The 25,511-nt window shown below is 45.6% G+C and overlaps 1 protein-coding gene across 9 annotated transcripts; it reads left to right on the plus strand.

The window, feature by feature from the left end:
- Positions 1 to 1,689: 1,689 nt before the first annotated feature.
- LOC144949990 (tumor necrosis factor receptor superfamily member 1B-like) lies at positions 1,690 to 24,694 on the plus strand. 9 transcript variants are annotated; one of them, XM_078879982.1, is made up of 10 exons: positions 1,690 to 1,729; positions 5,098 to 5,322; positions 6,709 to 6,823; positions 8,126 to 8,225; positions 8,534 to 8,659; positions 9,883 to 9,931; positions 10,452 to 10,555; positions 10,947 to 11,037; positions 14,005 to 14,066; positions 15,176 to 15,565. In XM_078879982.1, exons 2-10 carry the CDS (start codon positions 5,261 to 5,263, stop codon positions 15,415 to 15,417), a joined length of 951 nt encoding a protein of 316 aa, XP_078736108.1. In that variant the 5' UTR covers positions 1,690 to 1,729; positions 5,098 to 5,260; the 3' UTR covers positions 15,418 to 15,565. The 9 variants fall into 9 exon arrangements, with proteins under 9 accessions (XP_078736108.1, XP_078736104.1, XP_078736105.1 ...); XM_078879978.1 differs by lacking the exons at positions 1,690 to 1,729; positions 15,176 to 15,565 and adding exons at positions 4,032 to 4,146; positions 24,381 to 24,694 and having other exon boundaries at positions 5,205 to 5,322; XM_078879979.1 differs by lacking the exon at positions 1,690 to 1,729 and adding an exon at positions 4,032 to 4,146.
- Positions 24,695 to 25,511: the final 817 nt, after the last annotated feature.

Genomic DNA, 25,511 nt, shown 5'->3' on the forward strand with positions numbered 1-25,511 from the left:
TAAGATGTGTAAACACCAATTGACATATTGCAAGGCATCATCAAGTATTTGTGGTGTATGAACATCCTAACACCTATTATATTAACGGAAAGAGTAAAGCCTATTCTTTTTTTCATTATGATACCGGCAAAAAGGGTTCCATATACATTACAATGGTTTTCATCAACCCTATCCATAAATCATTATTCAAACTCACGAACTTCTGCATTTGTCCCGATTATTAGGTGCAAAGTGGCATCACATTACCTGGCTGTATCGCTTATAGCAAAGAATACCATCAAAACCACTTCAATTTCAATATTGCCTGCATATTAAAACTGATTCTGAAATGGGGTGTTTCTTTGATACTCTACACTGGAATCTGGACTGACCTCTAGTAACCTGCAGTCAGCTACACCCAAGCAGCCTGGCTTCTCAAACATTGCATCATTTTAGCGATTTTTTTTACCTATAGTAACACCCAACATTTTTCAAAAATGCGGAAGCAACAAACAGCACTATTTACAAGTTACACACGCTTTGGAAAAACAAAACGATGAGAGCAAATTCCAAATTCGATCATTATGAAAAAAGCAGCAAACAGAGAAGAGTTCGCACCTGAGTGTGATGGTTGACCACAGCTGGGATGAGACGAATCAGTCTGGCGGACCAAGTTTGGAACATCCATTGTGAAGAAATCAACGAGTAGCGATGAGTAATAAGGAGGCGAGTGACAACCATTGAGTGACTGAAGTGAATCAGTGAGTGTGGGATCATCAATCAGCTTGACTTTGTCGCGTGTTATTGTCCTCCAGTGGGTAAGAAATGGGCGATACATCCCAGATGACATCAGCAGTCCAACTTCGGCCAATTTGGTGCTTTGTATATATATTCATGTATTTGTATTGCACTGCAAACGCATGATGGAATGCCGTCCTGTATGCACAACAAATCCAAATTCGCTTGGTCAAACTAATCCCAAATGCACATTTGGGACTGTTACGTCTAGCACAACACATCGGTGTTCGATCGTGCTACGGTGTCCATGCGAGCTGCTTTGGCCGTCTTGTTCCTCTTCTTCACCCTGTGTAATTGTACCTAACAGTGTACACACATATTCTACACGTTGTAGGTGTTGAGGTGGTTGTTTATATTCAATTACGTCTTTTGCTTATGTATTACTTGATAACCTTGCAAACGAGATGATCCATCTCAAGGGAATATGCAGGGGAAATGTCATTAATTAAGTGATGTATTAGTATTCGTTGAACAACCACCTCGCCCACGCACCGCTGTTTAAATCGGCACTCATGCTGCAGATGCGAACCTATCCCAATGGAGCGGTGTAGTGAGGGAGGCCAGGCGGTTCGCCAACAAACGAACAGAGGTCACCGGGGGGTCACTGACCTGGAGACAAGAAACTCAGGAGCACGAGTCACGAAGAGCTCGTGTCAAGCAAGGATGTTTTGGTCAGAACACAAATATGTAAACAGAGAGCCTAACTATGACATCTATTTTGTTGAGGTGACGGTTGCAAGTCACGCAAGACTCGTGTTGAGATTGTTTTTTACTTTCTTCAACGTGAAAATTCCCCCAACACGGGGCGGTGACTGAGTCACGCCATTTATCAGAACCAATCGCAGCTCTGGGTGCGGCTGTTAAGACTCGCCACTTTAAAGGGCAAAATTCATAGATGAAATAGACGGCGACTTGGGGGTTAAGAGCTCGAGACTGTCACACAATCACAAAGGTAAGCCAACATTCACACTGTAGAGCCCTTTGTAAATCTACTGCTGGATGAGGATCTCCCCACCTTTGTGGGTCGTGACTTATTTGACCATACTTCACCACTCTGGTCAGTGCCGGTTGGTGAAGGCTGGCAGCATAGATATTGGAGCGTAGTACAATACAAATATCGATTTTTGCTGGAGAGCCCTCCCCTGACAACGTAGCTCTCCTTCTGAAAAAGAGCCACATAATCGAGGAGGCATTACTTGGTAAGATAAACATATTTTACTTTTATTAGTATATATCTGTTAAGAGATGTGTTTACCTTTGCTATAATATGGACTCCTTTCGTGTTTTTTTTATTGTTTGTTATTACAACGTTCTGACCCGCCTTGACTGGACATCTATGGAAAAGAGCTTTATAGCTCATCGGATTTCTCTAGTATAAATACATATTCCGATTCGGATTACTGAGGCATTGCTTTATGGTAATCGATGGGATTGATCGATTACCTATAACCGGTTATAATTAATCAATTAGAACGAATCGATCACGCCAATACCTTGTGGAAGGGGAGAGGGGGAGTGTGGTGGACGGGGGAGGGGGGTGGAGGATGGCGAGGCGGGGGTGAGTAATTTGCAGATTGGAGAATGTCATTCAAACTACATCATTCGACCTCCTTTGCCAGTAACAAAATATAAGAATAGGGTCCTTCTTAATTCAAACTACCTGATTATTAACGAGCAATGAAAGGTAACGTATTCGTAGTTCAAAGACAATAACAAAAATAATAACGTACTTACATGAACATTAGAACCTGGATAAAAGGTCCGAACAAATCGATGAATCGTCTAAAAGTTATGGCTTGCTAGTTGATGGTATCGATGGTTGGGGTGCTTTACAACACGTTGCTTGCCCCAACTTCCTGTGTTCGGGAGTAACCCCGGAGAAGAATGCGGTAACCCCTTTCCTCACGCGCTCCTCACGCGATCCACGTCACGAGGAGCCGCGCCTCAGCGTGACGCGGTGGGGGCTCCTGGGGGTTCTCCTCGGTCAGTGGAAGGACCTGGCCACGTCAAAACACTCGCTCCAATGTAAACACGCGACCATAGCCTGCCCATGTTAGCAGCAAGACAAGGCTCCCCCAAGTCGATCATAATTGTTTATAAGACCCACCCCCACCCACTTGCCCATATTTTCTGCTTGGTTTATTAAATATGTCGTGTTGTTATGTCACGTGGACAACTTCTTTGTGGTGTCACTTTATTTGAACAAACTCTTCGCGTTCAACACCACGTAGCGCCGTCGCAACTTTCCTGCTGCCTGCGCCGCTCGCCCCGCTCGCTCCGCTCTCTCTTGCGCTGCTCGCCTGTTTCGCTTCGCTCACTCCGCTCTCGCTCTCCTGGCCTCTCTACTGCTGGCTTGCTCTCTCGCTCTCTCCTAGCCTCTCTACTGCTGCCTTGCTCTCGCTCTCTCCTAGCCTCTCTACTGCTGTCTTGCTCTCCCGCTCTCTCCTAGCCTCTCTACTGCTGCCTTGCTCTCGCTCTCTCCTAGCCTCTCTACTGCTGGCTTGATCTCGCTCTCTCCTAGCCTCTCTACTGCTGGCTTGCTCTCGCTCTCCTAGCCTCTCTACTGCTGGCTTGCTCTCTCGCTCTCTCCTAGCCTCTCTACTGCTGGCTTGCTCTCTCGCTCTCTCCTAGCCTCTCAACTGCTGGCTTGCTCTCGCTCTCCTAGCCTCTCTACTGCTGGCTTGCTCTCTCGCTCTCCTAGCCTCTCTACTGCTGGCTTGCTCTCTCGCTCTCCTAGCCTCTCTACTGCTGGCTTGCTCTCTCGCTCTCGGCCTCTACTGCTGGCTTGCTCTCTCGCTCTCCTAGCCTCTCTACTGCTGGCTTGCTCTCTCGCTCTCCTAGCCTCTCTATTGCTGGCTTGCTCTCTCGCTCTCCTAGCCTCTCTATTGCTGGCTTGCTCTCTCGCTCTCCTAGCCTCTCTACTGCTGGCTTGCTCTCTCGCTCTCCTAGCCTCTCTATTGCTGGCTTGCTCTCTCGCTCTCCTAGCCTCTCTATTGCTGGCTTGCTCTCTCGCTCTCCTAGCCTCTCTATTGCTGGCTTGCTCTCTCGCTCTCCTAGCCTCTCTATTGCTGGCTTGCTCTCTCGCTCTCCTAGCCTCTCTACTGCTGGCTTTCTCTCTCGCTCTCGTAGCCTCTCAACTGCTGGCTTGCTCTCTCGCTCTCCTAGCCTCTCTATTGCTGGCTTGCTCTCTCGCTCTCCTAGCCTCTCTACTGCTGGCTTGCTCTCTCGCTCTCCTAGCCTCTCAACTGCTGGCTTGCTCTCTCTCGCTCTCTCCTAGCCTCCCTCTGTACCAGCGTGGACGGCACCCTCATGTTCACCTTCTGAAGCGCTCGCTCGTCACCGTGGCGTGCGCGATGACACCACAACCACGTGACTTTTCTTTTGTATTGTGCGCGATGCTTTTAGCGCCACAGCGCGTCGATTTGTAGCGTTTATTTTAATTTGTTTGCTGGTGACTGTGTGTTTAATATTGAAATCGCCTCCAGTGCTTTTGCTGCTGGCGGCAATAAAAGTTGTTTAAAAGTCAAAAGTCTCCTAGCCTCTCAACTGCTGGCTTGCTCTCTCTCTCCTAGCTTCTCAACTGCTGGCTTGCTCTCTCACTCTCCTAGCCTCTCTACTGCTAGCCTACTCTATCCTCGTCTCTCCAACCTCGCCCTTGCCCCCAAGTGGTGGTTAAGCCAACACCACTGGAGCGGGCGAGGCGAGCGGGGCTTGGGACTTCTCTTTTTGTCTTCACTCTGACCAACTCAACTCCTCTCTCACACGCTCCCGTATTTATCCTTCTCTCTATTAACTTCTAAATCATTAAGCTGGCGACCCCCGTAGCCCCACGCCCGTGGCTTCAGCCGTTATCGCCCCAATCTCCCATCAGTGTGACGCCTGTTCTGATTATGTATTTGCAGCCAGCCAGCCAGCCACTGCTATGCACCCTAATTAGCTGTCTCAAATCCGCTGCTTTCTTCCTCCTCCTCGGGTGTTCGCCCCGATGCGACCTCACTGTCCGTAACTCGCACATGCCCGCGTGCACTCCGCTTGCAAACCCCCGCGCGCGTTGTTCCACTACAAATACACCTGTTTAAGTCAATATTTTTCTTAACTTAAACCCTTCCTTTATTTACAGCACAACCAATGTATACTTTGTCATCGTTAGTAACATTTTAATAAATAGTATTTATCGTTGTAGCCGGGTCTCAGAGAGCACCACCTTTGGCATTATTCAGCCGCGTTGCTGTTGAGATATACCTCGAGAGGCGAGGCTCATCTGGCCTGAATTGATCAAGGAAATGTATAACCTGCTAAAGCTGCCATCTCCCACGTTAGATGACGATTCAAGGACGTTCTTGAACGCAGGAGATCGGGACAGAACCGCGTATCCCGACCTGCAGTTAAATAATCACCAACCCCACTCATCGGCATCTTGGATGCAGCCCGGCACGAGAACGTGACGGTGGTGTCGGCGAGACGGCGACGAGAAAGAGAGGCCATGGCCGAGTTGGGAAGGAAGAGGCAGGAGCCCCAGGTGGACCCCGTGACCTCTGTCCCAAGGTAACGTAAACGCGGGCAGCAGCGCACATCCTGCCCACCGGACTCCCCCTACACTGAAGCTGATGTCACTGCGGAAATTCCTCGGTAAATTTAAATCGAGGGCAGAGGTGACATCACACCGAACCCACCTGGAATCCGTGTGTTTACTGTGTCTATACAGGATACACCTTTGCCTTGTCTAACTGCACGCTTGTATTTTATGATAACATTTCACAAACAGGAAATACGAGTAAAGAAGGCACAACGCAGTTTACTCCAGATATTAGCTCGCGCTAAAACAAGGAGCGCATGTTATTACTAAGGCATTGCATACATGAATTGGTGTCATCGGATTAGCTGCCGCGTAGGATTAAGGCGACTTGCACTATCAAGTACCCTAGGCCTATTAATCACCATCTGACATATCACCATTTTTTTATTCATAGTCAATTGCGTTAAAAGTGAGGAACAAATTTCAAGTTAATTCACAGTACATACATGACAGTAACACGATCCATATGGATTTGAGTTAGATTCAACTCTACTTTGAGTTGTGTGCTTGAACGGCCGACTGCGATAATCAAAGAGGAGCAGTGTTCAGTGATCTCCCAAGCACGTCACATACGTGACAGTCGTCGCGCATGAGCGAGCAGGTGGGTTCGGGGATTATAATAAGTGTCCAAAACACGAGGAATATTCATCAGTGCCACGCATGTACCACAGGACATTCTTTGTTCAAAAATCAAGGGAGATAAACCGCACACGTGAAAGTCAAACGTATCACCTGGAATTAACTAATACACATATACAGGTAACAAGGTCCATACGAAGTAAATTCCATCAACCCAAAATAGCTTTATTCACTCAAACGCTCAAAACGTTGATTAAAGTTGACCCAATATAACAGTGTTGCTCTCAGGTATTTGCCCGATTAAAAACAAGAATATGTATCAAAGAGTTGCAAAAATCTCAGACACGAAAATCAGAGGAACAGGGAGGGACTAATTGGGATGTAAGGACATCCCCCTAAGCCGTCGCGTGTTGTGTTTGTCTCATTTGTTGTGCCATGTATCGGTGCGTTCTCGCCTGGTAAAGTGTTTTATTTTTTTACCTCTGCACATTTCTTAAATGCCCTGCCTGTACTCACCCAGCAGGATAATCGGGTAAACCACGGTCCATCGTCAAGTTGTGTCTGGCGAGGTAAAATTAGGGTACTCGCACCTTTGTCAAGACGTCTGGACAACGTGAAGAGCGCGAGAGAGTCGGCCACAACGCCCTCTACAGGGGGCTCTCTAGGCCCATCGTCCGGCTATGGCGTGAGCAAGTAACTGCAGGGCTGCACCTTGAACTCTTTGTTATTACTGCTGCTGCAGTGGTCATTGTTGTGTTTGTTGTGTTCATGTTTAGCGTGAATCATACGCTTGCGAAAGGCAAACAATGGCAACCGAAGATCATCCTGATCCAGTGCTGGGATTTGCCTCATTGCAAGTTGAAGCGAAGGGAACGCTTACTTTTCCTTCTGGTAAGCAGTCTTGCTTAAGACAGACCCACAGCACCGACCACTAGATAGTGCATGGCTCCATTGTTTTACATCATCAGCACATTCGTCACGTACACCATACAATTACCTGGCATGACAAATCGATGAGAATCATGGACGTTGACAAATCGAGCAAACAATGAAAAGTTTTAAAAGGATGGAGAGATGCATTCTTTGAATTACACCGAGAAACAGAAAGACGATCAGACCGATCAGAGAACACGCGCCAGCGAGAGGTTGTCAATAACAGTGCAGGGGTTGAGCAGGGCGCGGCGCGAGGGGAGACGATGGCCGATAATGTCCACGGCAGAGTTGGAGCCATGATATCAGCTCCTGTGGCAGTTAAAGATGGATTGTTGCATCGCAAAACCATGAGAGATGGCTAAAACTTGGGCAATGTTGTAGTAGGTTTTTACCCTTTAAACTGGTACAAAACTGACACCTTTATACAAGGCATCATGTTTGCAATAACCACAACACAAGTAGTCAAAATGCAAACAAAAATAAACAACTCTGATGATGATAATAATATGCACTGTCCTTGAAGTTGATTGGTCCACACCCGAGACAGCTTTCCTTAGAGCCTAGTCTCCATTGGTGTTGGACCAGATGACACCAGAAGGCGTACAACTCAAAAACAGTGCACTATCAGAGTATTGAGAGCTCGGGGAAAGCATTTACACTATAGCTCTGGTAAAGGAGGTCTCATATTATCATCATCAGAGTTGTTTATTTTTGTTTGCATTTTGACTACTTGTGTTGTGGATATTGCAAACATGATGACTTGTATAAAAGTGTCAGTTTTGTACCAGTTTAAAGGGTAAAAACCTACTACTATATTTTGCCACTGGTAAAGGAGGTCTCATAGTGTAAATGCTTACCCCGAGCTCTCAATACTCTGATAGTGCACTGTTTTTTTAGTTGTACGCCTTCTGGTGTCATCTGGTCCAACACAAATGGAGACTAGGCTCTAAGGAAAGCTGTCTCGGGTGTGGACCAATTAACTTCAAGGACAGTGCATATTATTATCATCATCAGAGTTGTTTCTTTTTGTTTGCATTTTGACTACTTGTGTTGTGGTTATTGCAAACATGATGCCTTGTATAAAGGTGTCAGTTTTGTACCAGTTTAAAGGGTAAACACCTACTACTATATTTTGCCACTGGTAAAGGAGGTCTCAGTGTTGGGCAATGTTATTATTGTGCCACAGTCTCTAGGTCCTGGCTACTGCTGCTGAATAAGTGATTGATGCGTTTGCTGGTTTTTGCCTGTGGTGGATGTCAGGTGGTGACCATGCTGAGCGACGCTGCTAAGGTGCCACACGCCTGCAACCTGTCTACTCAGTACGAGCGGAATGGACTCTGCTGTGACAGGTGTCGTCCAGGTGAGCGGACAGTGTTGGCTGCAGCGCCTTTTTCACCCTTCACCATTTTCTATTCTTGCGTATGATGGCATTGTGTGCATGAGCTGGTTGCGAGTGTCTAGGACTGCTGGCCACGAGAGGGTTTCAGGAGAGAGAGTTCGTGCGGTTTTGAAAACATCAGCACTGGAGAGACACACGTCATCATGCCACGTGGTGCATGCCACACCACCTCCTCGTGGTGCCAAGCCGGCCTGAATAGGAGCTCGCTTACATTACGTGCCCCACTAGCCTGTTATTAAACATATGGGGGGAGAATCTGTCTTTGACAGGTCATCACAGGGTGTCCTGGTGTGACGCGAACGCTCCCACTGTCTGTGCGCCCTGCCCTCAGGGCAGATTCAACCCAGACTTCAACACTCTTCATTCCTGTAACTTCTGCAAACTCTGCAACACCGGTAAGATCACGAGAAACACATTTGCAGTTTACATTACATATGAATATGTAAAATTGTGCTCCATGCATTAACAGTATATGGTTTGGGTCTGATGAGATCAGATTTTGACAGATTGTGTCATGACAAAGGCTATGTTTGTGAAAACGAGCTTGGTAGCTCATCGGATTCCTCCAGGATAAATGAAGATTCTAATGCCGATCCTGATTTGGATTGATTTGGTTAAAACCAATCAAAACGTGGGCCACCTGGTGTCAGACCGCCACACGTCAAATGTAGATCTGCATTTCCAGCAAAAAAACCCAGCTTTTTTTATTTTAGCCAATTGCGAGATTCCACGAACTTCATGAACAATTCACGGTTTGTGTTACCTTCATGCAAAAAAATCGTAGCGTCAGTCACGTGACCTCTTTCCAATTCAAACTGGATTATCGATCCAATCCACATATTCTCAAGTTCTCAAAACGTGACTAGCTAATCTGGATATCATTTGAATGATTGAATATGAAATATAAAGAATGATATTGAGCAATGAAGTGTGCGAGTGAGACTTCAGCAAGTGAACTGCAGGCACAGTAAAAGCCAGGCATAGACAAAGGGAGGTCATTCGACCTCATTGCTGATCTTGAGTTCACGGGAGGAAATTAAGGAGATATGGCGAATATTCAGATAGAGGGGCATTATATAATCGAACCACACTAATGCTACAGCTATCAGTAAATCCATGGCTGGATGAAGGCTTGCTCAAGCTATGTGCATTGTTTGACCGATACTTTATATAAACGGAGCAGTGCAGAATGTTGATGGTGGGGAGACACAGAAGCGATTATTAATTCACTCCCACTGATGTTATCAATGTCGAAGAATCAACATTTTTAGTGGTAGCTACCCCCCATTACAAATGTAGTGACTGACTCAGAGACACTAAGAGTAGGCGGCACTCTGTTTATTAACATGGCCTAACAGTTAACACTTGATATAAATCCGTCTATAGTCGTTTACGATTCCCAGTCAGGACAGTTGGTAGACCGCCACGAGGTCCCCTCCAGGGACCCCTCTTATACTGTCAGCATGGCCTGGCTCCGCCCCTGGCCACGCCCCCTTTCTAGAACCTACCCGCGGGTTCTTGATGTGTCCCTTCCATGACCGTTCCCCTAGACCCCCCTCGTTTATATTGTTGCGTTCGTGTGGATGTGTGACCCTGCCTATGTCCGTATCTTTTCCAGGGTTTCGGCAAGTTGAACAGGAGGGGTGCACACCCAACCATAATTCAAGGTGCGTCTTTGAGAACTATAAATTAGGCGTACGCTGCTTATCTTATGTTCACTAAGGTATCTTTATTCACTGCCAATTGTTCATACTGCAGATAATTGCCAAATACATTATTTTAGAAATGAATCTTAAATATGTAGTTAAATACCTCTGAGAATATACCACTTCTCCATTGCCCATTCTCTTCCTCCTCCATCCCCTCACCCCTCCACTCCTTCCTGCCCCTCCTCTACCCTTTGGTGATCCCTCAGTACCCTCTGTCACGGTAATTCTTCAATTTTCACACCCTGTTGCCATCCGAATCATTCCATTCTGTCGCCGTTTTAGAAACTATGCCAGGCACCTGAAGTGAACTCGCTCCACATCTATAAATACATTACAATAGATCTGGATGGTATTGATATTTTCCCTTAGCGGCACGTTCAACCTCAGCGACAGTCACCGCTCAGCTTTGTAGCTCGGTTCACTCTAGGGGACTGGACTCGTGTGAACGCGGGTTGAGGTAACGCGTGCTCGTGCACAGGTGTGGCTGTGGGAACGGCACCTACGAAGTGCGGATCCCAAAAGACGGCTCCCTGTTCTGGTGCTGCCCCCACTGCCCTGCAGGACACGAGTTGGCCAAGCAGTGTGAGTCTCTCCAGCACCTTGCTCGGTGCTACAACAAGCATCTGGCAGCCAGAAACGTTCGGTTTCTTGTTCTTTGCTTGTTGATGATTATTGTTGTAATTTGCTGACCCGATCCTACGGAACATCTGTGAAAAAGAGCCGCATAGCCCATCGAATTCCTAAAGTATAAATACAGATTCTGATTGCAAGTTCATTCCTGGATTGGGGTTGACTCAGCCCATTATCCTTTGTGATTGGTAAAATGAGTACCATTTGATGTGAAAGTCAACAGTGGTTCTTCTGTAGAGTAACAAACCTCTCCTATAGTAAGTGCGATTTCTTACAATGGCTTACAGCTGTGAGTGCAACATCACCTCCACTGTGTTGAGTTGTTCCTGTTTCTACTTCTCAGGTCACTACAGGGACTTCATCAGCTCGTGTGCCCCGTGTCCTCCTGGCTCCTTCAGCGACGGCTCTGGGTCCCCCTGCAGGAATCACACGCGGTGAGTCATGTGATACGGGCAGAGTAATTATGAGTCATGTGATACGGGCAGAGTAATACTGGTAGGAACGAAGTGGACCAGACCACCAATAGATTATATCGTCCGTCCGTCCGTCCGCGTTTGTCCGTCCGTCCGTCCGCGTTTGTCCGTCCGTCCGTCCGCGTTTGTCCGTCCGTCCGTCTGCCCGTCCGTCCGTGTATCAACATCGCCCCCTACTGCAAACACTTGGCATGACCCTGTCTGACAAGATGGCCGCCCGCTCCCCCTGCGATGTGAATTAAACAAGATGGCCGTCGCTTCCGGCGCATCACGGCAAAACTTTAAACTTCGCTTCAACATTACTTTACTGAAACGCAGCACGTTTATTTAAAAAAATTACTTTACTGAAACGCAGCACGTTTTTTTAACACAGAGACAAGAAACATTTATTAACACAGAGACGAGATACATTTAATCGCCTTATTTGTGCACGAAAAGCACGGCGCGAGGCCTAGTGCGGCAGGCTTCGCGAGGCCTAGTGCGGCAGGCTTATTAACACAGAGATGAAACGCAGCACGTTTATTGTTGTTGTTGTGCATATTGGCAGTGGTGCCTGACTCGGCTGAATCTGCAGCCCGGCAGCGGCAGAGCAGAGGCAGCGAGAGGCCTCGTCGCTGCTGCTAGTCACTCGCTTATAGTTCTACCGTGTTCACTACATCTCTGTCGTGTTCACTACATCTGCTGTGTTCACTACATCTCTGCCGTGTTCACTATCATCTCTACATCTCTGTCGTGTTCACTATCATCTCTACATCTCTGTCGTGTTCACTACATCTCTGTCGTGTTCACTATCATCTCTACATCTCTGTCGTGTTCACTATATCTCTGTCGTGTTCACTATCATCTCTACATCTCTGTCGTGTTCACTACATCTCTGCCGTGTTCACCACATCTCTGCCGTGTTCACCACATCTCTGTCGTGTTCACCACATCTCTGCCGTGTTCACCACATCTCTGCCGTGTTCACCACATCTCTGCCGTGTTCACTACATCTCTGCCGTTTTCACTACATCTGCTGTGTTCACTACATCTCTGCCGTGTTCACTATCATCTCTACATCTCTGTCGTGTTCACTATATCTCTGTCGTGTTCACTATCATCTCTACATCTCTGTCGTGTTCACTACATCTCTGCCGTGTTCACCACATCTCTGTCGTGTTCACCACATCTCTGCCGTGTTCACCACATCTCTGCCGTGTTCACCACATCTCTGTCGTGTTCACTACATCTCTGTCGTGTTCACTATCATCTCTACATCTCTGTCGTGTTCACTATATCTCTGTCGTGTTCACTATCATCTCTACATCTCTGTCGTGTTCACTACATCTCTGCCGTGTTCACCACATCTCTGTCGTGTTCACCACATCTCTGCCGTGTTCACCACATCTCTGCCGTGTTCACCACATCTCTGCCGTGTTCACTACATCTCTGCCGTTTTCACTACATCTGCTGTGTTCACTACATCTCTGCCGTGTTCACTATCATCTCTACATCTCTGTCGTGTTCACTATATCTCTGTCGTGTTCACTATCATCTCTACATCTCTGTCGTGTTCACTACATCTCTGCCGTGTTCACCACATCTCTGCCGTGTTCACCACATCTCTGCCGTGTTCACTACATCGTATTCACATGCAAGTATTTTTACTTGTGCTGCAATCTTTGATTATTTTGCTGCTGGCTGCATGTTTCGTGGCGATGCTACCGTTATAGCAGCACCAACTGCGGTTGGTTCTGGGTCCATGGAAACGACGCTTTTCACTGCGAGTTTGTAAAGGGTTCCAGCAGCAAATGCGGTCTCTGTTTCAGCAAGCATCTTTTCAACGTGGGCGTCCAGACAACCATTGGGGTCTTCAAAGTCGTGGTTGTTTTCGGTATCCATGTCGTGCGCGCAAATAAAAACTCGAAGTGCCAAACAAACACTGCTCAATGTAGTACTGTTTTATGAATATGCCAAACGCCCGTTTATTCAACTCTATGTAGACGACATAAAATGCACCAAGGTGCCGTTTATTCCCTCTATTTTATTTCACCTTTATACTAGTAAATGCATTCGAGTTTCCCCATCTAAGGTCAATTAATCTCAGATGTGATCGTTTGGAAATGAAAGACTACGAGTCTTTAAATCTCACAGCGTTTCTTGTCAAAACAAACACTTTTAATTAACGTTACACTAGAATACAGTAATTTTTTCTTTAACTCCTCTATACCCGGTCGATATCCCTGTACCGGTACTAAGTATTATTCCTACCAGCCCACCCCGCAGGGTCCTGTTTAAAATCCTGAACATGCCCATCACACGATGTGCCTTTTACAACGACTGCGATGTTGCCTTCAACACGAGTCACGTTGCTCCGGCACATCAAAACACTGGGTGGGGAATCGAAATACTGGCTTTGGCCGTGCTTGGTAGGGCAACGCCGTGGTACTAAAGCAGCAGCCTGTATCTAGACAGTAAGAGAAAGGTAAAGGTGCAGCGCTGCAAGTGTTTGCTTACAACAATAGAGGCAGAAGAGCCCTACTCGAGGGGTCCGTCTAAATCCCTTGCAGAAGGCATTGGGCCTACTCCACCCTGCTGGGCCACACTTGGTAAAAGAGGTGGGGCTACCCACACTTGAACCCACCAAACATAATGAACTTACCCACTAACTGTCCCGTACCCATTCATAATTCTGGGTGGACATAAATCATTAGCTTTAGTAATCTTGACCATTGATTGCCGCATCTTCAGATCAAACCCGTTACCTATAGATTGCAAATCCGGTGCCCATCGATTAGACCATGGAAGCATCCCTCTGTTGACACTGTACAGATATGTAAAATGATCTAGAGGAGCACTGGCGAACATTTGTACCAATTGATACCAGCTTCCTCAGTGGATTTAAGGATGTGCATTACTTTCTCCTGGAACGCATTGCTGTGTGTGCAGGTGTGAGGTGGTGAAGCAGCCTCCCACCAACACCAGTGACGCGGTTTGCGCCGACCCCACAGGTGAGAGCTCTCGCTCACAGGCTCCGGGATAAAATGCCTCACTTAGCAAGAAAGCGCAACACAGCATCAATATTAAACATTTATCTTCATTTACCTGCCCCTATCACTACCCCTACTCTTACCTCTATCACTATCACTACCCCTATCACTATCACTACCCCAACCCCTCCTTAACCACTCCTGCCTGTTCTCCTGTAATCATAACTACACCACCACTTTAAATAACCCCACTCTTTATTGTAACTACTATCATGCAATGTACAATGTTATAATTATTTCAAAGCACCCTGGACCATACATATATAATTCTAAATACAGCTACACCTCAAGCTTCCATCACCTCTCCAGGAAATCCTCTCAATGCTATGCAGGAGGATCCCGGAAGGTTTACATCCTCACCTGTAGGGACAACTCGTGCCATTACCTGCTTCTACCCCAACCACGTTAAATGTCGGTCTCTAAACTTGAAAACATTCCCAGGTGTGATGGTTGGATTCGTTGCCAGAGTCACTGTTGTGCGATTTGGCAGGCCAGGTTACGTGTTGGGTGTACCATGGTGGGAGTGGCACGGGCCCTGGACGAGAGCGGTCACCTGTGACAAGTTTAGCTGTGGCTTGTCTTTATTTTGTAGACAGACCACCATTAGGGTTTACACCGGGTAGTGCCGGTTTTTTGTTTAGTTTGTTGTCCTTCTCTGCGCCTCCGATTAGTACGGTTGGCTACGTACGGTGCAAAAGAAGTTCAACATACATACAGCAAGCAGAAAAGTGGAATATGGCAAATAAACTCATAGAAAATTACACACGGGCAAATTATACACACACGCACATGGGCACACACTTTGAACCAAGTTTTCCTTAACCACCACGGGGTACCAAAACGGTCTTGGATAGCCTCTCAGATGTGGGGAAAAGTGCTCACCATCGGCAAACTCGGTGTCACTTCACTGTGGTATTGCACACTCGGGAATTTACCCTCGCCCTTGGTCATAGTCTGGGTCTGGAGATCATTGGAGGAGCTCTCGAGCCCACTCACGACTTCTCTCCAAGTCACCCCGACACCACGGAACTCCCCCACGCTTGCTATCACTGCACCCCGCCCCTCCACAGCAACAGGGGATCTGCTTGGCGAGTTCAACAGCACCGTCTCCTCCGGGCCACAGCATGGCGCTAGGGGCAGCCTTTGCCTTCTGGCATTTGGCCCCATTCTGCTCTGCTACCAACTTCACTTTCACAGTGCTCTGGTCCTAAAGGCCACGAACCCACTAAACAGAGTTCCCGTTAAATTTCGATTTAAAGCTTTCGTGACTGCAGGGATTCATCTTCTTGGTTCTTTCGGTAAAGTCACGTAGAATGGAAATAATAAAACAATAAAAATAAAACATAATAAAATAATTCTCACGACGTTTTGGCCACAACGCAAGCAGCCGTCCTCAGGTGAAGAACAGGTCTGTCAAGAAGACAGAGTCTGAATGACAACCCCAGGCTTGGAACGTCTTTTTTAAGCTGGGATGGAGGGGGGGAGAGCGCCTTGACAAAAGAATTTGCATATCAAGAGGAATTTAGCATACTTATGGGAAATGCAGATATGCGATTAGTACTACTTGTGAAATGCGTAGGAGGTTTGACGAGGGGTTTAAAGTCATTATGCCCGTGCATTATGCAGGATTAGCAGCGTCAAAGGGAGGGGGTAGGGGTAGCATTAATAAAGAGAAGGAATGTTAATAGTATGTATCTGCAGTAACTAAACCAACACGTAAACAACTAAAGTATAAACTACATAGTATCATCAGTATACTAAATATACTCTTCAATAAGCTGAGCTACTAACAGTAAGTAATACATTACAATTCTACGTCGCAAAAAATATAATATGCTTCCAGCTAAACTTTATTCTCTTACATCACACGGGTATACCCCGTACTATATACCAGAGGTGGGACAAAGTCATTGTTATGCAAGTCACAAGTAAGTCTCAAGTCTTTGCTCTCGAGTCCCGAGTCAAGTCGAGTCAAAGATGAGGCAAGTCCCAAGTCGAGTCAGAAGTCAAAGCCTGCAAGTCTCAAGTCGAGTCCAAAGTCCTACCATTTTAGTTTCGAGTCATTTCAAGTCCTCTTACCACAGAAATAAAATGTATACAAATCATGTATATCTGTAAGATTTGTATTTATTTAAACCTCTTTTTATACAATGACATTAATCAAACACAGTAAAAAACAGAAAATTTAATTTTCACAAAAAATGCTCTTATTTCAACAGCATATTGCACTAGAACAATGCACAGCAGCTTCAGTCCTGTATTGCATTGACCTCATATTGCAAAACAGTTTAACTTTCAAATAGACATGGGTTCTTTTAGCCTAAACTTTTTTAAACATGTCATCAATAAAATCCTCACTCCTCAAAATTATCACTTCTGAAAAACTGGACCAACCTGATAATATAATCGGAATGCCTCCATAGAGACTGGTGTGTATGAGAGAGAGATAGCTGTGTGGACAGGTGATGAGCAGAGAGTGAGTGTGTGTGCGCATGCGTGCTGTGGACAGGTGGAGGGAGGCCCCTACACTGCATTGCATTTGCAAAAGATCAAATTGGCCAAAAGTCTGTCAGTCATTTGTGCACGATGGGGACGCAGAATGATGCCACCATGGCTGAAAACTCGCTCCACTGGAGCACTAGAAGCAGGCACTGCCAAGACTCGGATGGCTACTTGAAAGAGTGAAGGAATAGTCTTACTGTTCAGTGCCCAGAACAAAAGGGCATTCTGTCCTTCTGCCATGTCAATGTAGTGACTTAGCTGTACTGCTTGTGGGGTCCCAACATCCCTTTTCTGCCTCTTATGGTATGCAGCAAACAGCCCTTCTCCTTCCATGTCCTCTAGTTCTTCTTCAGCAGGCACCGGCACAGGCACAGGTTGCTCCGTCTCTGCAGCATCTTTCAGGATCAATTCTAAAAAAACGTGTCACAACAACAGAAACAAAAGAGCTCTTATTACCATTACTGATGTTGATGATACTGTGCAAGACTGAAAATTGTTATTATTGTTAAAGTCAGATTAATATCACATTAGATCCTAGATCAGATTAAGATCAAATTATTTTACGTTGCATTTAAGTTGCATTGCAAGTCAATAAGATTTACCTTTAACTCGTTGTGCCACCTCTGCCTTGATGTCACGGTTGACCAGCACATGGGGCTCAATCCACAGCAGACAAAAGGCTGGATCCAAGGCAGCTGCTTTCAGGTAGACTGTGTCTGAAAAGGGGGCAGTGATCCCTTCTTGAGACTGGGCCATTTTCACATTAATGAAGATCCCAAGAAATCTTTTTTCCAGGGATGCCTGCATACCTCTGACCAGGCCGCTTAGGAAACGAACTTGAGGCTTCAGCGTCTCAAGATGGTGATTGAGGGACAAGACGGATGGAACAACTGCACTGATTGTAATGACTTTCTCCCCCTGTGTCAAATCAGTTGCTTCTCCGAACGGTTTCAAGATGTCCACCAACTCCTTCAGCAGATTCCACTCTCGTAGTGTGAATGACAGTTCTTTATGCCCGGCCTTCTCAAGAACTGCGCAGAGCTTTTGCTGATCACAATGAAGGACTGCTTTCACCTGCCGCAGTGTAGAATTCCACCTCGTGCTCACTGCAGCAGGGATGCCTCTGTGCTCCCCAAATTCACCATCGAATATGTCTTTAAACGTTGTGCTTGTGTGGAGCAGGGAGCTAAGTTTTGATAACTTGGAGAGAGAAGGACATGCCGCTTTTGTTTCTTTCAAACCGTCTCCCACCACCAGCTGCAATGTGTGTGCAAAACACTGCAGGCGCTGTTTCTTTGCCATAGCAGCATCGACGGTTTGCTGGTCTTCTAGGGTTAAGTCATGCCATAGCTCAGGATCATCAAGATTATCTCCAGCATCATCATCTTCCTCCTGTTCGCTGGGGAAGCAGACCGTAAATGCCTTGCGCATGTTAGCAGCATTGTCACTAATGATATAGTCCAATTTAGCTTTGATGTTGTATTCATCACATATTGCCTCAAATTGGTCACAGATGCGCTCCGCTGTGTGAGAGCCTTTGAAGCGGTTGCAGGCCAAGAGATTTGTCTTTAGCTGTACCCTCTCTGCATCTCTCTCCATCCAGTGCACAGTGACACCAAGGAATCCCCTCATCTTTCGATCAGACCAAATGTCCACAGTGACTGAAACATGGCCAGTGTTGCTCAATTGAGTTTTTAACTTTGAACGTCTCTCCTCAGCAAGGCTCTCTGTTTTTGTGGTCAGCGTTCGGCGACAGACTGGGGTATACTTGCTGTCCAGCACAGCCAGAAAGTGACGAAAGCTCTTATTTTCCACAATAGATAGAGGAAAATTGCAATCAATAATCAAGTCAGACAGTATCGCATTGGAGATGGCCTTCTGCTGTGGGTGGCTCATGCTGTAACGCCCTACACGAGTGTCCAGGAATTGTGAGATTGAAGGCTGTTGTGGTTCATCTACGATGCTTTTGTTCATCTGGTATTCTTCATACCTGTAACAGAAAAGAATATGAAACAGATGTCAGAAAATCCCTTATAGCCACACATGTTGTATTTGAAACTACTCTTTACTCATATCAATGTTGTTGTGTTAATATTCATTGTCTATTGTACACTACGGTATACGATAATACATTTCAGTTTCAGTGTATGCAATATTAAGAATATTTTCACTGCTTCAAAAGTCATAAGAAATCCCTTTCCCTCAAGAAACTGAAGTCATATGCTTTATAGCAGTGCTTTTCAAAGTGGGGACGGGGACCCCTGGGTGCCGCGAGGGGGTGCTAGGGGGGCCATGGCAAGTTGGCATGAAAAGTATAGCAAAACAAAATAATTGAATAAATTAAATAAGTAAAATAAACCAAATTAAACCAAAAATAAGCTAAACAATATCCCCATTAGTTAAGAACTGCACTATAATAATCTATTGCATCTCTGAACATTACTACTATAATCGTTATTATTTTATTATATACTGTATATATCCCAGTGGTGCGCTGCCTCACAGACCTAGACTACGGTAGCACGCTATGTCCATGCGCTGCCTGCTGTTTGGGCATGATATGAAAAGGGAAGGCTAATGGTGGATCTTCTGTGACTGTGTCATCATTTTCCTCTTTACAGTGTATATGTCTTACTATGTTTCCTGTTGTACTTGGATGGGTTTAGGGATGCACCAACTCCATCGAGTTGTGAAAGGAGGTGCACAGAAAAAAGAGTGTGGCACGGCCCATGTCAGGGGGGCCTTGGCTGGAATCTACTGGTATATGGAGGGCCTTGTCATGGTAAAGTTTGGGAACCCCTGCTTTATAGTTCACTCTCTCCTGCACACCAGATTCCATGGTGCTTTGCTGCATCACACACCAATTGCAGGTCTACTGCTGCCTCATTCATTGTTTAATTGTGATAGTTTATGTCTTCAGCGACAGTTCAGCTTAGTTGTGATTAACCAAAATTACATAAACGACCTCAATGAGGCGGCACACCAGCCACTCTGAAACTGAACGATTGAAAGAGTAAAACTGGAAGGCCTGTTTTTGTCTCATGTGTGTTGGAGAGACTGAGATATACATTTGTGTTTATCCGTCTAGCAGCAAGGTAGAAATGATACTTTAAAACGGACGTTGACATGATGTTGAAGAGGTTTTCCATCTGAGTGTGCTACACTCATGTACCTCATATAATCGGGGTTCAAAAATCCCTATTTTTGTAAGCATTAACCAGCAAGGGAGACGTGCGTTTACTGTCTCGTTGATACAGTAAATATGCAGCAGCTAGTAAGTTACGGTACATCCGATAAGGTGCTTAGCATTCGTTCAAAACTTACCTTTCTTTGTGCAACTTCAGGTGTCGAACAAAGTTAGACGTTGTGGCAGCACCGTCTGTAATCTTCGACCCGCATGTTTTGCAAATTGCAACTCGTTTTTTGTCGACTACATCGTAATTTTTATAGCCAAACGAAACTATCTTCGGTATCATTTTGCCAACTGGCGCGTTGTTGCTTGTTGCGCTTCATTGGTTGTCTTGCAATGTGCCTGCTTAGATGCTGTCCAATCAAAACAACGTGGGACTACAGTGATTGGATGTCGTGCAGGCAGCGCGCGTGCTCTCTGCATGCATACAGGTGGTGCACATTTTTTTCACAGATGCAGATAAACTAAGAGCGGCGCGGCCGTGTGAACATTTTTTCCCCCAGTTTTCATGGGGAGTAGCAAGTCTTCTCGAGTCAAAAGGCGCAAGTCCAAGTGAAGTCACGAGTCATTGATGTTAAAGTCCAAGTCGAGTTGCAAGTCTTTGTACATTTTGTCGAGTCGAGTCTGAAGTCATCAAATTCATGACTCGAGTCTGACTCGAGTCCAAGTCACATGACTCGAGTCCACACCTCTGCTATATACTGCCATAGACAAACCCAACATTTAATTATATACTGCATTATTATAATACACCACTCTATACCTTATACATTGTAATATTACACTATGTGTTATTCTACCTGCCCTACTGTATATTCACTGTACATTTACGATACTATATATTACTTTTTACATTGTATAAAACATTACAATTGTATACTATTTATTACTATACAATCAGCTATACACTATACTAAGAGGAAGCAACGAAATATGTCAATGGAAGAGTGGCAGTAGGAAACTTGCAGCGGAGCAAAGAATCCATTCCCTGCGGAGAATACAAGATATATAGTCAATGCCAGTGAGTGGACTGCGGTCTGAAAGTCACCGTAAACGTGAACACAATCAGTTAAGATCCGAAATGGTTTATTACGTCCTTCCAAACCAGAATTTTGTTGTATTATATTTTGTCCATGATGACAGTGGCATTGCCTTTGTCGGCTGAGAGTATGACAATGTCATCCCTCTTTTTTAATTGAGCTAATTCAAAACGCTCATCTTTGCTGATGTTGCTAGCTGGCATCTTAGCGTTTTTGAGGGTTGCAGCGATTTCAGATCTTGCTACGTCTGCAGCTATGTGACTCAGGATCTTGAGAGCCACATCTACTCGGGCAATTATATCATTAACTGGTACGTGTCTAGGTGTGACTGCAAAGTTTAGTCCTGTAGCTAAAACGGATTTCAAACCATCATAAATAGAACTGTTACTGCGATTAATTACGACTTTATTAACGTCTAGGTTTTCAGTGTGTGGTTCTGGTGTCTTGTCTAACTGATCTAGTTCGGTGCGCGTAAGTCTGATTTTCTGAGATAAGAGCTAAGCTAGGACTAGCTTAGCTCTTATCTCAATTCAAGAACTACTTAACGATGGCAGCTATACAAAAATAAAAAAGAGACCCCACCAATAGCCTCGTAATTAAAACCAACAAAATCATTTCTGATTCAACCGCATTAATTGATCAAACCAAACAGTTCTCGTTGAAACCTTCTGCAGCCAGACCACCAAGATTATATGGCTTGCCAAAGATACATAAAGAAGAAACACCTCTTCGTCCCATTGCCTCTACTATCAACTCCCCCACCTACAAACTGGCTCGTTTTCTGTCTGAAATCCTGCGGCCTTTCACTGGAAAAACCACCTCTGCGGTACTAAACTCTACTGACCTGGTATCGACAATCAAGGGAATTCCGTGTCCCCAAACGACCTGCTTGTCAGTTTTGATGTGGTTTCCTTATTCACCAAAGTTCCTGTACCTGACACCATCGCAATCATTGAAGACTTGGTTCATCAAGGACTGAATACGGGGGTACCCCCCCTGGTGAGACACTGCTTAACCAATACATACATCACCTGGAATGGAACTTTCTACAAACAAACTGAGGGCACCCCAATGGGCTCCCCCCCTATCTCCGGTTGTAGCCAACGTTTTCATGGAGAAATTTGAGACTGACGCCATCCAGACTGCCACTCTACGCCCTACCTTATGGAAGAGGTACGTAGATGACACTTTTGTCATCTGGCCACATGGCCGGCCTGCTCTAGACCAATTCCTCGACCACATCAATTCCACACACCCAGCCATAAGATTCACCATGGAAGTCGAAAAAGATGGCAAGCTACCCTTTTTGGAAGTCCTAATTAAAAGGAGACCTGATGGTTCAATGAGCCACTCGGTCTACAGGAAAGCCACCCATACGGATGCTTACCTAAAACCAGATTCGCACCACCATCCATCCCAGAAGAATTCCCTCATCAAGACTCTATACCATAGAGCTCAATGTTTCTCCGACCAGGAACACATTGCCAGTGAACTCAAACACGTACGCCAAGCTCTTAAGGTTAATGGTTACTCCGACTATACAATCCGCAAAGCCATCACTCCAAGCATCGAGAAGGATCCTGTTGAGGAGCCTTTCAAAACTATCACCTTACCCTACATTGCTGGGGTCACAACAAAGATCTCCAAAATCCTGATAAAACACAAGATGCAGGTCCGATTCAAAACATTACATAAAATCCGTGATCTGGTCCCGTCTGTAAAAGATGTGGTTCCAGACATACAGTACCCTGGCGTCTACAAACTAAGTTGCCTCTGTGGTAGCAGTTACATTGGAGAAACCAAACGACATGTCTCGGACCACATCCGTGAACATAAAGCAGACTTGAAACACGGTAGGACAAACACCTCAGCCGTGGCAGATCACTGTTACAATTCAGTGGGCTCACATGATATTGACTTTTCCAAGACAGAGGTTCTCTGCAAGCCATCTGGCTACCATGAGAGATTCGTTCATGAGGTGATCCACATATACAAACACAGAGATAATTTCAACCGAGAAGATGGATTCTGGCTCAGCAATCATTGGAAGGACGTAATCAACCATTTTGGATCTTAACTGATTGTGTTCACGTTTACGGTGACTTTCAGACCACAGTCCACTCACTAGCATTGACTCTATATTGTATTCTCCGCAGGGAATGGATTTTTTGCTCCGCTGCAAGTTTCGCACCCCCACTCTCCCATTGACATATTTCGTTGCTTCCTCTTAGTATAGTGTATAGCTGATTGTATAATAATAAATAGTATACAATTGTAATGTCTTATACAATGTAAAAAGTTATATATAGTTACGTAAATGTATAGTGAATACAGCAGTGTGATATACAGTAGGGTAGGTAGAATAATACATAGTGTAATATTACAATGTATAAGGTATAGAGTGGTGTATTATAATAATGCAGTATATAATTAAATGTTGGGTTTGTCTATGGCAGTATATAGTACGGGGTATACCCGTGTGATGTAAGAGAATAAAGTTTAGCTGGAAGCATATTACATTTTTTGCGACGTAGAATTGTAATGTATTACTTACTGTTAGTAGCTCAGCTTATTGAAGAGTATATTTAGTATACTGATGATACTATGTAGTTTATATTTTAGTTGTTTACGTGTTGGTTTAGTTACTGCAGATACATACTATTAACATTCCTTATCTTTATTAATGCTACCCCTACCCCCTCCCTTTGATGCTGCTAATCCTGCATAATGCACGGGCATAATGACTTTAAACCCCTCGCCAAACCTCCTACGCATTTCGCAAGTAATACTAATCGCATATCTGTATTTCCCATAAATATGCTAAATTTTGTCAAAGCGCTCTCCCCCCCTCCATCCCAGCTTAAAAAAGACGCTCCAAGCCTGGGGTTGTCATTCAGACTCTGTCTTCTTGGCAGACCTGTTCTTCACCTGAGGACGGCTGCTTGCGTTGTTGCGGAAACGTCGTGAGAATTATTTTATTATGTTTATTTTTATTGTTTAATTATTTCCATTCTTTGTGACTTTACCGAAAGAACCAAGAAGAAGAGTTCCCGTTACTTTAAGGATCCTGGTGCTGCATACAGCGTATTCAATGACACTGTTACGCTGCAGAGTGTAGTATTTGACTCAGCATAATGCTCAACAGTTCCTGGTGCGCTGCCGAGTCTACTCTGCTCACCTTGTGTCCCTACTTCTACTGGTGCTGCTGATGATCGTGTAGCTCGCCTCCTCTCTGGGGAGCTGCCGGTGTCTCCAAGTCCCCTTCTCTGAGCTCTCCATCTCTATAAAGCTCCTAGCCACCCCTAGCCAATGGGAGAGCAGCTACACCCGCAGCCATATACACCTGGCTGCCTACCTAATTGCACCAAATCAAAAACTCTTTGTTTCATCAGCTTATCATCGAGTTAGATTGGTCAATGCCAATTATTGTTGTATGTAAAGTACTGTCGGGTGCTGTGCATGAAGAGCGATATAGAGTACATATAAAATGTGTCGTGTATTTTTATGTTTTCCTCCATACTCCACACGTGTGTTGTGTCACAGATAACAAGGATGGCTCATCTGACATTACTTTATGGGCATCAATAGCAGCAGTAGTTGTGCTGCTGATCCTCCTGGCATTGGGAATTAGCTTGTGGATTCTCAAGCGTAAGATCGCCACCACGGAGGACCCTCAGAACCGCGAGCTCTTTCTGGAGGGAAGAGACAAGAATGGCTCTGCAAGAAACTACTTCATCAACTGCATCGGTCATAATGAGTCATAAATGCGCACAGATATACTGCAACATCACGAAGGCAGTGGAGATGATAATGGATCTGGTTAGGTTTCCCCACTGGAACAAAACTGGGACAGAGAATTACTCCAAGGGCATTGAGTGCGGTTTATGAAACAGTGATATGCAGGAGAGGTGTAAGCCGCGTGTGTGCATACACACGTGCAACCATCTACCCAGACCTTTTCACTCCAGTAGTTTAAAATGTTAAGCGGAATTAATGGGGGTAAGTGGTATATTGTACCTGATAATTCACTGTTAAGTTACATTTCAAAAATAATACAAATTATAGACACTTAGAACGTCACAGATATAACCTTAACTCAGCCACATCAGAGCCATACCTGTATAGTGTAGCACAAGTTGGAGACGAGGTAGTTGCAGAAGGCACCTTCTTTATTAACACTCTTTAGGTTCAACAGGTTCTCCTCGTTCCTTCTTGATGTCGTACAGCCCAGCCTAGACACAACCCTAGCCGCGTTACACTGACGACGCCGACCAAGACAGCCAAAAACTATCCGGCCGCGCAATTATCGAGTGAAGGAGGCAGCGACGAAGGCGGCGAAAACGACAGCAGCGGCGAGACGAGTCCACTCCCAGAACCGGCAGCCCAGAGCTCTCGCTCTCCACTGCTTTTATTCTACTCGGCGCGGCCTGGCTCCACCCTAGCCGTGCCTCCCTTCTCGAACCCACGAGCGGTTTCCAGGGGCTTCCCGATGAGGTCTTCCGTGACCCTTGTCCCAGTTCATCTACACCCGGCGTGCGTGCTAGCTGTCCACCGCAAATGCCGCTGCTGGACAGCAGTCGGCGCTGTGTCGCTACACTTGTGTATGAAGCAGACTGGAGTGCAGGACTGTGACCGCTTGCATACACACCACGTGCACACTCGAGCCTGTAGAGC

The sequence above is a fragment of the Lampetra fluviatilis genome, chromosome 55, assembly GCF_964198595.1.
Source record: "Lampetra fluviatilis chromosome 55, kcLamFluv1.1, whole genome shotgun sequence".
NCBI lineage: Eukaryota > Metazoa > Chordata > Hyperoartia > Petromyzontiformes > Petromyzontidae > Lampetra > Lampetra fluviatilis.